Source organism: Rhea americana, unplaced genomic scaffold (assembly GCF_003343005.1).
Source record: "Rhea americana isolate MKP2758 unplaced genomic scaffold, rheAme1 scaffold_108, whole genome shotgun sequence".
Taxonomy (NCBI): domain Eukaryota; kingdom Metazoa; phylum Chordata; class Aves; order Rheiformes; family Rheidae; genus Rhea; species Rhea americana.
In genome coordinates, this window is record NW_028185128.1 from 1,069,450 (window position 1) to 1,082,831 (window position 13,382).

At 34.6% G+C, this 13,382-nt stretch overlaps 1 protein-coding gene across 1 annotated transcript in view; it reads left to right on the plus strand.

Annotated features, from left to right (window-relative positions):
- The window catches only part of ADGB (androglobin), a 141,090-nt gene that overhangs the window by 60,861 nt on the left and 66,847 nt on the right, over positions 1–13,382 (plus strand). The window contains 2 exon segments of the mRNA XM_085310817.1: positions 3,030–3,075; positions 12,395–12,563. Of these exon segments, the coding sequence (XP_085166943.1) occupies positions 3,030–3,075; positions 12,395–12,563 (215 nt within the window).

A 13,382-nucleotide genomic window follows, 5' to 3' on the forward strand; every position in this document is an offset into this window, starting at 1 on the left:
ATACATAACTAATGTTAAGAGGTTGAACAATACAAATTAATTGGTGAAATTAACAAGATAACTATAAATAAATATTTTATAGTAATATAAAATACAATTGTAAAACATAAAAGATGATAAATCAAAATTTTAGGTTGATCAGTGTATTTTCATCCAACTTTGCATTCTCATAGTGAATTTCTTTTCATCAATTTGATTGACATGCAGAAGGAACAATATATAACTAAATTCTCCCTGAGTCTCAATGTGTGCATCCTTTCATGTTTCACAGTTGGATCCCAGTCTTCTTTCATCTCATTCTTTATCAGATACTGTGGCAGCAGATTTGACCTTTTCAGACAATACATGCTCATTAAAGAGGAAAAATGCCTCTAGTTTCTCTTCCTATGCCAATGTCTTAGTCAGTGTAACTGGGGCAATAGCATAATAGAACGAGAGCTTTAAATCAGTGAGTTTTAGGTAGACAGACACATCCCATACCATTACAGAAGTGGAAACCTTTTGATTTTGTTGTATCTGCACTGCAGAAACAGAGTAACTGAGCCTACAGGAGACTTTGTGCATCTGTGGATTGATTACTGAAACTGGCTTGAGTAACAGTACTGAGTATCCAGATTTTGCATGGTATATTCCTCTTCAGTGGAAATTCTGTCAAAGCAGCTTTTGAGGACTTTCTATATTCCTCTAGGCCTTCCAGCAGCCAGGTGTTAATAGTAACAAAGTAAGCTACCACATGTCCATACATATGGATCATGTGTACTTTCCAAGAGCAGTGATTCTGTGAGGAACTGTTAGACTCATAGTGCAAACGTGACAGTCTCTAAGGCTTGTACAGTAAATCTAGTGTGGAGCACATATACTTTGGACATGCCCAGGATTTCTGAGAAACTTGAGAAATTGTACAATTGATGTGTCCTGTCTGGTAAATCCTGTGAATCCCAGAAGTAATCTGTCTATATTGGAATCTTGCAAACTGTAGATTGCCATGCAGAAGTACAGCAGCTGTATGTGTGAGTTCTTCGAAGGTTTGAAGAGGAGATATAATCTAGGTATTACTAGAGATTTTTCAGTCCCAAATGCTGAGTTGTGAGTGCCACATTAGAAAGGATCTCAGTTTGTCTTTTGTTTTGCAAAGTTGTATGTACAGAAGCTTGGAAATAGGAACTGAAGTACATTGGCCCTTAATTGCAAAATCCTCTTATGTCTTCTTCAGTGCATTTGCTCTAGAAAAGCTAGAAATATATCTAAAAAGGGACATGCAAGAATTTAACATATTTCAATTAATCAATTGTTCAAAGAACTGTTAGCTCTTTAAAAAATGTGCATTTTTCTCTTAATTGCTGGTTATATTAGGTTTATCTGCAGTTTTGATTCATACACCTTCTTTAAAAATATATTTGAAATAGAATTTAGGATCTTTTCTGTGCAAAAATGATCCTTTCAAGTTCTCTTAATTAAATGTAGTAGTAATGCAGTTAAATTATTAGCGTTATATTATTTGGTAAAAGCTCTTCCTGGTTTGGGACAGAGACTCCTAAATCTGTAGTTTATTTTCTCAGCTCTTTAATTAGTTCAGAGAAGATCAAATACCTAAATTTTTGACAAGCTGTCAAGATTCCTGAGCTTATTCTGGGCCTTTTATGCCATGGAAAAGCTCTAAAATGGTGCAGAAAGAATTTTATTGCAGCAAGGAATTAAAGTTGAAAGCCATAAGACTTTCCTTTAAGAAAATACTCACAAGTTCCAGCATCTTGTATGTGCTCTATAATGGGAGCATCACAGCAGAAGTGGAGTTACAGCACATGACATTGTACAGCCTTTAGGTGCCATTGTCATCTGTCATGCATTGGTCTAGTTTAGACTGTTTAAATTATGCCAGTCTGCTGCTCAGAACAACTTACTAGGTTGCATTCAGAAAAGCATAAAAGCAACTCCAGCCCCCTAGCTTCCCTTTTGAAATGCAGAACAGAAAATTGCGATTTACATCCAAATGTTGCCCAACTCAGTGGTATCAGTTTTAGCATTATCACCTTTGACACAAGGAAAAAAAAAAGGATATATATGAGGAGTTTGGGTGGGAGGAAGAATGCAAATGATTAGTAAAATAAAAGCTGGCATGAAAAGAAGCTTACAAATTAGTTTCAATACCTTTCCTAGGCTTTAATATTTATCTATGCTAAGTTTAAGCTAGATCACTGAACCCATTAATAGTGCCATATCCAAGTAAGAAATATGCAAGAAACTGTGGAATTTCCCCCGTTTTACCACCCTCCCTCATAAAAGGATAGCAAGTCTTGTGCAGAGTGTACCATATCAAAGGTAAGAGGTAAGTCAAAAATGAGGCACATGTTTTTAACTACATTGAAGATTTTGTTCTCTCAAAGAAAGAGATCACACCTGTGTTATAAATTTAATAAGCAGACTTTCAGAAATGCGAGTGAAGTTATTCAACTTCAAATATAAGTGGATATTGCATACAGATTAGTGCAGCTTCTCTAGCTTGGAAAGGGGGTTGTTGACCAGAATAAAATTATGTTTGCCAAAAAAAAGGCAACCTTTTTATTATGCTACTGATATAAAACAAAAGATGCTGTAACAATGAGGCATGCTGTTGCAAATGACGGTTGTCTAAACTTGCAACCAAAGAAATAGTTGCTAGCCTGAAAAGGAACCTTGTTATTCTTTTAGAGTGGAAAGAATTCAGAACTCTTTTATTATCAAAGAACAGTGATATCAAGGAGCATTTGTTAATAGTAGGGGAGTAGACATTTTTTTATCTGAAACTCCAGATCACATGTACTTTTCCAGCTTCTAGAAAAACAGTGTATCAGCTGATGATGTATGTTTAGATATTACAGTGAATTCTAGTATTTCTATTATACTTTTTAATATTATACTACAGTGGAAATTTACTAGCTTTTTTCTCCAAATCAGAAAGGACTGACACAAAAGTGAACATTTTCTTTGTTTTTGTTCTTTGAAAAATAATGAAATGCTATCATCACCACATCATTGCTTTTCACTTACAGAAGGCCTGCTTCTTTCAGCAGCACAATGCAGAGAGAGCTGCTAAAGGTAAGAGTGTTTAAAGTTTATATTCAGATTGCTGCTGCTCTCATATGATTGGGTCTTATTTATGGGTACTGGTTTTACAAAAAAAGGTTTCAAAGAACTAGTGTAATGAACAATTATACCAACTCCATGTATGACTTCATACAGTAGAGTCTTTGGACTGTTATTACATAATCCTTTATTTACAAGAATATTTTGAAAAAAATGGCACTTCTGACATTACAGAGTTACTCTCTGTATATAACCTGTACTAGATTTTGTATACAGAACTATTTTTTTCTGATCATTGTGAATAAATATTTTTTTCTGACATAAAAGACAGGAAAGAAGGACATCTTCCATTCTAGTAAATGTTACCTTTTAGATGTGTTTGAGATTAATGTTTGAACAGTGTTCAGATAGAGAATACCTAGTCATTTTTTCACAATTCATTTTTATATTGAGTATTTTTTTTTCTCAGAGGAATAATGTGTCCTCACAGAGGACAAAAAATACTCTCGCAATTTGGCACTCTCCTTTTTATGATCAGAATGTGTTTTAATATTCTGAAGTACTGATGACTTAAAAATTTCGCTAAGTGAATGTGTGAAAGGTTGTTGGGAGAAGTTAATAAGAGCCTTCTTTTTAAAAGAAGTGACCATATTTGCTTTGTGCACAACAAACCTCTCTTAGACCTTCCTTGCTAGGGAACACCATTCCTTTTACCAGAGTTCTGAAAGTGAATTGTGGCAGAGGAACTCATGTCAATAGGATTCATGCTTTATTATCATCATTAGTCATATATGGGGTGCTAATCTTGTTTTGTCCATGTTGAAGCCCGTGAAATTACACCTTTGTTTTTTAAACATTTCTGAAAGTTGATCCTCGTGTGAAGAGAAGGCATGGAGTGTCGCGTTTTTTAAATATTTTTTATATTGTTCTCTGTAAAATATCTGTGTTTAAAGAACTGATACTAGCTTCAAGTACTATAGTTCTTGAGCGTCTTTTCTTTTGAATTCTTTAATATTATGTTTATTAATATTATCCAGTAAAAAAAGAACTGAAAGAGAAGATACTTACTGTATCAAAACTCTACAAGTTATTTAGCTGGAAAGATATTCTTCAGATTTTATCTCACAGCTCTGTATCTGTTTAAGTTCAACCCCAAAGCTAATATAAGTGTAGCAGTTTGCAGTAAATGACGCTTTAAAACCTGTCAAAAGTATGCTGGGATCTTGGAAGATTTTTGTAGCAGTCACTACAAAACATCTAACATCAATAACAAAACTACTACCATCAATAGATTCTGAAATTAGTATATAGTCAGACTACTCTTTTTTTCTGTTTACTAGAAAAGCTACTCAAGAAATACCCCTTCAAGGAAAGATTGTTAATTAGTGTTGGTAGGTACTAACATGGCAAAATGAYCAACTGTTAATACTGGTGTCATTCAAAATGTGTAAAAAACAGATTGTTGGCAGTTAGTGGCTAAAATCATGAATAACTGAGATGTCTTTACTGAAACTCAGCAACGTATTCTAACTGGTCAAGATATTTTAAAAGTATGAAATTAAGACCTTTAAGGCTAAAAGAACTAGAGAGTGCATGATCAACTTCTTCCAAAATCTAGGTGCTTTTTAAGCCTTAATTCTTCTGGAAAAAATCCCGCAATCTTTATACATCCTCCACCTGCTGCATCCTCAAAGAATTTTCCTGTTGCCAAAAGAGAACAAGCTGAAAAAAGTTCAGTGGCTTGATTATGCTGAAGAAGATTCCTCTGTTCTTACTTTTCCTTTGTGTGAATCAGTTGTCTTGATACYTAGTGCATATCATCTATTGAGAGATCATTTTGCTTTATTGTGAATCTACGTAGCAGGCAACACCGGAATAGGTGAGAAAGCTGAGTGGTAACTACACAGGTATGTTGTGTAAGTCCATTCAACAACAGATCATTCAGTATGCTTGTGTTCTGTCTTCTACCTTCCTTTGGCCTGCAGTATGGGGGCAGGTTTAGCTTGRTTGGTTAGAGCATGGTGTTGCTAATGCCAAGGTCGCGGGTTCAATTCCTGTACAGGCTATACTGAGGGCTGGACTAGATGGTCTCCAGAGGTCCCTTCYAACCTTACCATTCWATGATTCTATTAATAATTCAGTACTGTAACTGTGCTCTGGTTCTCTTTTCATAATCTTCAGGCCATCTGAACCCATAGCTTCTCATTTCTCCATGCAAAATCCATCCAGCAATATTAGTAATATTACTAATTATTACAGGATTCAGTGATTGGAACTCTGCCCTACTCTTAGGTGGTACAGGTATGATTGCTGTTCTTTAAATAGTAYGATTCCTTTTAATATCTTAATTATTAACTAAGCCCATCTTCAGAAATTCTTCGGAGAACCATGAGGAAGGAAACTTAGTAATATATCTTGRTTTGATGGTTTGCACTGTTATGCACTGTAGGTTGTATGAATTACTTCAGATTCCTGTTACTTCAAACAATTTATTATGAGTCTTTCAGCTCCACAGAACATGTCAGAGCATAATTCGTGGACCAAAACTGAGAGAAGCAAATCTTTAGAAAATGTTTTATTTAAGAGAAGAGGAGTTCAAATGTACTTCTCCATATGGCTGAAAATTTCTCAAAGTTTTCAAGRTATTTGGATGGGAATAAATAACTTTATCTCTTTAAAATTTGGTTACAGGCCATTAGGCAGTTAAATATATGAATAATCTCATACAGAAAAATTCTTTCTGTTCACTAGAGGCAGGTTTGAAATGTCTCACAAATATTCCTATTGAGACCGATGGTATTTTATAAGTGAACAGATACATCTGAACACATCTTTTCTTGGATTTATAATTATTCTTCTGTACCTTTTGTTTTAGGAAACTTCCTGTCCTCTTGTGTTTGTTTAAAAAAAATCTAGCTAAGTATTGACATGAAAGTTATTAGGCTGCTAATTCCATTGAAAGTTTGAACTTACTGAGATTTGAAAAGTGTCTATGAACATTTATGTCACTATTGTCTTCTAAACCGTCTGGTGTGACTTTCAGGCTTAATTCTGAAAAAAATGGGTCAAATGATGTGAGGTACTTCTTATTTCATTAGTTTCACATCAGTCACTGGTAAAGTGGAGCCTCTTTACCCCAGTTCTCTCTCTGTTTTGCAAGTAAATATTTAAACAAAGAGTGAATTTCTTTTTGAGTGAATTTGGCTCGAAATATTACATTATACTTCCTATAGTGTATATTGTATCATCTGGTTCATTTTAGATCCAGACTTGCAAGGCATCTGTATTTATTATTAATTAGAATTAGAATTAATTATTTATAACAGCAGCACTGATTTGTACAGCTCGGCTATCATTACTCTGAATGACACAGTTCTGTGTTTTGTCGCATGTGTAGACCTTGAAGGTTTTGGTCAGTGCAACTTCCTTTTCTTTTATGTGATCTTTCTGAAGATTCCCCCGTATCAAACTTCCCATTGTAGCTATATATCTACAAAGAGTCCAGACTTTCTTCTAATCAAATCAATAGCAAAGCTCCTAAAAGCGCTTAAGGACACTGGATCAGTCAGAGTGCAATCCCAGTACTTTGGTCTGTATAAAGCTGTGGTAAATATGGGAGTTGGCAGAATTTTTGTGGAAAACTAAACTCACAATATATGGAGGGATTTTATTTTTGATATGCCCAATAGACTAAATCCAATGAAATATTTTTGTAATATTTTTGTGCATCAGCACTACTTTTCTCTCAGATGTCCTCAGAGTAGGAAATCATAGCTTTGCAAATCTACTAGAACAAAAATTTTGTCCTAAAACATATAATTACACTTAATTTTGTTTTATTGTAAAATGTAAATTCATACATTTAGACTAGCTCTATCTACCCTCTTGTTACAGTTCAACAGCTATGTCAAGAAACAATRTTTCTCTATGATTCCCAATTGCTAGTGGTGCAGTTATTTTAACTGATGTAACTGATGCAGGTAAAGTTTGAATTATCACATTATTTGCCTGTTTGTTATCACACAGAAATCCTGCTGTTTCAGCATTCATCCATAGAGATGACAACACTAAAATACAGGTTGAAAATGACAAAACCAGAAAGCCAAATTTCAAAGGAGCAAGCTATAATTATTAAGTATGACATTATTGTACAGTACATACAGGATTTATTGAAATTGTATACATTAAAGTAGTTATTTTCTTTCATCATTTGGGAACCTTTATGTTTTCTATAAAAGTAGCTAGAATTTGAAATTCTACTAAAATGGAACTGAAGTTCCATTTCAAAAACAAATCAAAATCAAAACAGATTTGATTACTTCCAGCTTTGTAGCATTAGGTAACWCTTGTTTCAGAATGAAAATACAATTCAGTTTAAGTCAGAGGCAGGYGTGATAGTATTATTTCCTTCTGTGCATAAAAAGGAGACTAAATTATGTACTTTTTCCCAGCTAAATTCTCAGTTAATATGGAAAGAAATATCCTGTTACAGATGTTTAATTTAGATGATTCATAGTATGTTTGAGATTTTAAACTAACATTCATAATAATTACCAATGTCATGGTCCCTATGAACCTGGAAAACCTATCACAAAGAAAAAAGAAGAACTTGTAATTGAATGAGTGTCAGTATTAACTTCCTCATGTTATTTTCAAGATCATTGTAAGGAACCATATATTCATATTTCTTTACAGTTGGAATGTATTTGTGATTTTTGTGCTTCCTCATTATGGTCTTATTTTCTGTGTTTCTTGTATCATCTAGCTGCTCTGTAGTATGTTTTCATTAGTATTTTCTCTYATTTTATAATGGCCAGCATACAGCACAATTAATGCAATAGGTGCACGTCCTGTTCATGATGGGTAGAGTAAGATTTTTGATAAAACCTTTTTCTTCAGACCTCCACACTGTGCTGTTCATAGATATCTACGTATGTTGCTACCAGATGGATGACCTTAATAATTTAACATTTACACTGTAAGCCAAAGAAGTGCCATGGCTTCTTGGCACACATTATGTTTGGATAATCAAACTACCTTCACAGGATTGCATCACACTGTATCAGTTTCCCCAAAAAGGAATGGAGAGAACAGGAATGAACAGAATTCTTCAGTTATGTGCACAATATTGCTCATTTTTCTTTTTCTGTCATTTCTGTTTAGCTCAAATAGTTCTTTTCTCTACCTTTCTCTGCCTACTTGATGAGTCTGTTGCCTCACAGTGTTTCTATTGTTCAGCTGAGCAGTATGTTTTGAGAGTACAGTTGCTCAATACTATTAATCCAGCCATACTGCAGACTGCCACTGAAAGGAATAGTCTGACCTTCTCCTCCTTTCCCCGATCTTCAGCTCTATACTCTTTCCTTGCATCAGACTTACTGGTCATATGACATTTCAGAAGTCATACTGTCTTGCTGATCCAGCAGAAAGTTAGTAACTGGAGTAAACCTGCCTTTGGATCAGAAGCTCATCCAAGTCATTGGGGCATCACAGAGGCACTAGGTAGGTTGCAAGYGAAGCAGGTGGAATGCACAAGTGGGAGATCCAAGTAGATCCATCATCACATGATGGCTGCAGCCCACTCTCCGAAGAAAGGCCCTCCACTTCTCCGACTACCTGCCACTCTTTCCTGTTCCAACTTCTATTCATTTTCTGTAAGCTTGGCTAACGAGAATTTGCCTGGGATTCTTGATGAGGTACCACTAATGCCCTGGGCAGTGATATTAGCACTTCTGCATATGTGCTATATGTTTTGGGATCCAATGTGCATGACTGTGAGGGTGGCTCAGAGACAGTTTATGATTGACTGATAAACTCAGATCTGTCATTTACTCCATCACTGCCAATATGTGAATTACTATTTTATAATAAAATTGTCTTAATTTGGTCTCTAATGTAAGTGTTTATACTTGTGTAAGTATAACTTATGTAAATATCGTGTCACCTGATTTCTATTATTCTATTTATCAAGATCATTCTGATAGTCTTGTGGAAAAGTGTGATCTTCTCTGTACTGAGTACACTTACTGACTTCTAGAGACCTTTATTACTAAACTCCTATGTYTTATGAAAGTTATTTAAAATATGGAGTTCATATTTCATGCTTCTTCTTGTTTGCTGTTTTTTAACGCAGTTTATAATACCCACATTCTTCAGTTTTGCTAAAAATTTCAGCATGATATTATAGCAGACACTCCAGAAGCAGACACTTCTGACTTCAAATAAGTGATACCTACTRCATTGCCTTGTCTAAAAACATGTTTTTCACTAAAAAACCCCCCAAACTCATAACCAGAAAACTTAACTAGTGTGACATAATCTGCCTGAATGAAGTTATTTTGTCTTTCAATTTATCTTCCATTTAAATCCATTTACTTTGCTTTAAAATTTGTTTTTATGATGTTGGACTAATGAATCTGTAGTTCATTTTTCATATTTGATCATTATGTTCGTATGTTAGTTCATTTTCATATTTTCTTAAAAATATTTTGTTAAACTTCAAACTTTATGGTAGGAACCCTAAATTTAATAGTTATTTTAGTACTRTTCTGGTGTTCTGGAAATTTCCTGTGCCATTTTCTCAGTACTCTGTTATGAAATTAGCTATGCCCCTCATTTCTGGGTTTTAAGTTCTTGCAATTTCTACTGTAAATGGTAAAATTCCATTTTCATACATCTATTCCAATAAGCCATTGCGTTTACCCCTTCTTTCTGAATGCTGAGGCAATGGACTCATTTCCGTTTGGACTCATTTTGAAAATTTCTTGCACCATGTACAACTTTCTTGTTCTTTTTTATTTACTGGACTAGCCAACCTTTTGACTGCTCCTTCATATGTTCTCCAAAAGAGCTAGCTCATGACTGTAGACAGATACTAAATGTCCAGATATTAAATGTTAGCACTCAAAACTGCAGTCAGTTGGATGAAGGAGCTTGGTTTCCATTTCAGCATCTCAGCAAAGATCCAGATGAGCACTTACTGAGGGTAATGACAGCTTTTGATGCTGAACTCTCCTGAAAATATATCTTCTCACTCTGTTAAGAAGTTGACTCTTTCTAGTAATTATTGGGTTTTCATGCAGTATAGGTTTTTCTTATCATAAGAATAAARGATAATATGATAAAATGTGCTAATATTGTTCACTTACTACTYTTTCCTTTTTCTCTTTTTGACTTAATTATTCTAGCTTCTGTGCTGTTTTGTTCCTAGTTATTGATCTGTATTTTATTTGTCTTCTATTCTTTAGTGCAAGGAATGTTTTATTATTATTTCTGTACTTGAGTATTTTGCCATATTCATCGATTTACTTTTTCCTCTTGGGCTTGATTTTGCTACATTACCTTTATTCTTTGACTTTTAGCTAGCATAAAATCCCTGAATTCAAATATGCGCTTCCATTTTATGAATCTCTCTTCAGTGTCTAGTTTTAAATATGCTCTTATCCCTCTGTATTTGCTAGTATTTGGAYTTGTTCAAAGAATAAATTTTGTGTTAATTTCTGATAATTATTTGCTGAAATTGTCTTCTGTGTGTCAGTCTTAAAATAGTGATTTATTCTGAACGTCTCTTAAGAGATTTACTTCACATTTTATTTATAGTTTTGTTCTGTAAATCATATCTTCATTGCATCATCTAGTGTTTCTGGTTTCTTATATCTGGTAATGGTACTTRCATATCAAGTAAACAAGAGGTAGTAGCTTGCTATATTATTTCTTTTATCATATTTCTGTGTGGTGCCAGGAGCTCTGAACCGCACTGTCTTATTTGGAATAAGTCCATCGAAAAAGATAAAATATGCTTTTTGGTGATAGTCTCACAAGATTCTCACTATATCTTCCAGGAGAAGTGAGAAAAATTCAGCCATTTTGTTGACACTGTTTTTGCCCTCCTTTAGGTGCGCTAGGAGAGATACCTTTCCCCCTTGCTCCAATCTGCATACCTAATCAACAGAGAGGTTTATGTATGAACTTCTGAATAGGGTGGAGCCCACCTTCTCTTTGAAGGTTGCAGAGTTCTGTTGACCCTATAGATCCTGAACAACATCTATTGATAGTGCTCTTGTCAGAGTGAACAAGGATGGCAACGCTGAGCCCCAGGAATACAATTTGAGGCATAGCTCTGCTCTAATGACAGCTGCATCATACCTCCTGGGATATGTACCTTTGTAAGCCAGGCACTGTGGTTATTTCACTGAAGGCCTAATATCACTTCAGTCTAAGAAAAAGCCTAGCATTTACAGCATTCAGGTAGTTTTTCCAGAGGGTAAGAGAGCAGAAGAGGTTTTTGACACAGTTCCTCACATTTTTTTAAAATTCTTGAAAAAATAGTTGCAAAATAATTTAGAGTCACCCACATCCTAACACACTCATTAGTTATCTAGAAGATCACTATGTATCTCACTGATCATGAAATATTACAAAACACATTTAAAAATGAATTTTTATTTTGCTAATTAGCTTTCTCATTTGTTGTATCTGTCTGGAGGTTGCCTCATCTTTTTCCTTAGTAAACATTGTGAGATACTGGCCGTTCATGTTTGAGTAGTTCTGTTCTACAGTTATTCTCAAAATTTCTATAGGGATCAGGTTAAACATCTTCAGTAATGATTTATATGAAACTCCCAGAGYAAAGGCAGAGAAGATGGCATTTCAGCACAAGTTTAAAAAATCATTAAATAATTGCAAAATGTGTCCACACAACGTACATATATTTCTGTGATCATATTTTGGTATGAATCTGATGGCAGTTGTTCTGATTTTCCTACAAGAAAATTCATGTAATATTGTTCATATATGTTTCTCTTAAGAAGTGCTTAGACTGACTTGTGTGAGGAGCYTTAAAAGGAGACTGCTGTAAGTAGCAGAGGAAAGGATACACTTCCGTCTTTATAGGTCTTAGTGTCCTTTGCAATTCAGTGTATTTTTGATTCTCAGAGGATTATAAAAATTTCATCATTCTGCTGCACCTAGTTTTATCTGAACAGACACTCTGGAAAAGAGGTTATATTTGTCTTTATCTAGATGACTTCAGGTTTGCAGAATTTATATGTATGTTCACCTAATGTGCTCATGTGAAAGTTTTTAATGCACAATTCAATATGTGATGGTATATTGTAGCAGAATACTTAAGCAGTTGCAATTAAAATCTATACAGATTTGCTTCAGTCATTTTTTGAGCCATTTTGGTTAGTGTTTTAGTTTTATTTTTAAACCCTAAGGTGCATAGAAAATATCCTGACAATTTTAAGGTAATCTTTCAGTATAAGAATGATATTACTTTAAAGTGCACATTGTCGCTGTTTTGAATCTGTGTGTCTTCTTMTCTCTGCAGAAGAATTACATGAGAATATTAGTTTTCGTGCAACACAAACATCAGAAGCAGTTGATACTGGTATTAATAGCCAGATGGTGAATAAATCAAAGGAAGAAATTGAGTCAAAAAAGAATTCTGTTTCCAAGGAAACCTGGATTAGCTTTGAAGACTTCTGTATTTGTTTCCAGTAAGGAACATCAGTTTGGGGTTTTATTCTTTAAATATAATGTATAAAAATGGTGGCAGGTGAAACATGAGTATATGAAAACAGTATCTTCTCAACAGATCTTCTCTGCCTGGATGTAACTATACTGCCTTTCAAATTCATCCCATAGCTGCCCTTCAGACTAGACTTACTGTCTCTGTTGACAGTACGCCTGCAGGTACAGCTGCAGACTGTGTCTGGAGTGTACYCTCCAAAGTACATGGGGGGGACGCAACCATCAGCTACAGACAGCATGTGCCAGAATGTAGTGTGGATAGAAGAGAGTAGGTAATGGAGCATGCAGTGATTACAGCACTCACGTACCTGACCCATCAGCTCCTAGTCAGACAAACTATGAGTGTTTGGGGTATCCAACCAATATAATTCCGAAGCAAAAAAGTTATTGGAATCTTCTGTTGCTGTCAGCATAGCTCTTCTTGGTCAGTTAAATGCTTTCTTTTCTTTGCTTACCAATATAAGTTCCCAGGCATTTATACCTCTGCAAACATTACAAAAAAAAATAACAATGCAATTGAACTGATGTCAATCAGGATCTAACTTTGCCTGCAGTGCTTTTATAAATCGCAAAATTCAGTTTGTCAATAAAAAGGCCTATAATTTGCTGGGTATAGTGTGAGACTGATGCAATTTCAATTTGAGCTATTTAATTTAATTCAGTGAAACTATTTATCTGTAATTTTAATATTTCAAGGTTTACTAGTACAAATTCTCTAAAATATTGGGCTGTAGACAATGGTTTGTGTTTGCAAGGATGACACTTCGAAATGTAGTATTTTGACT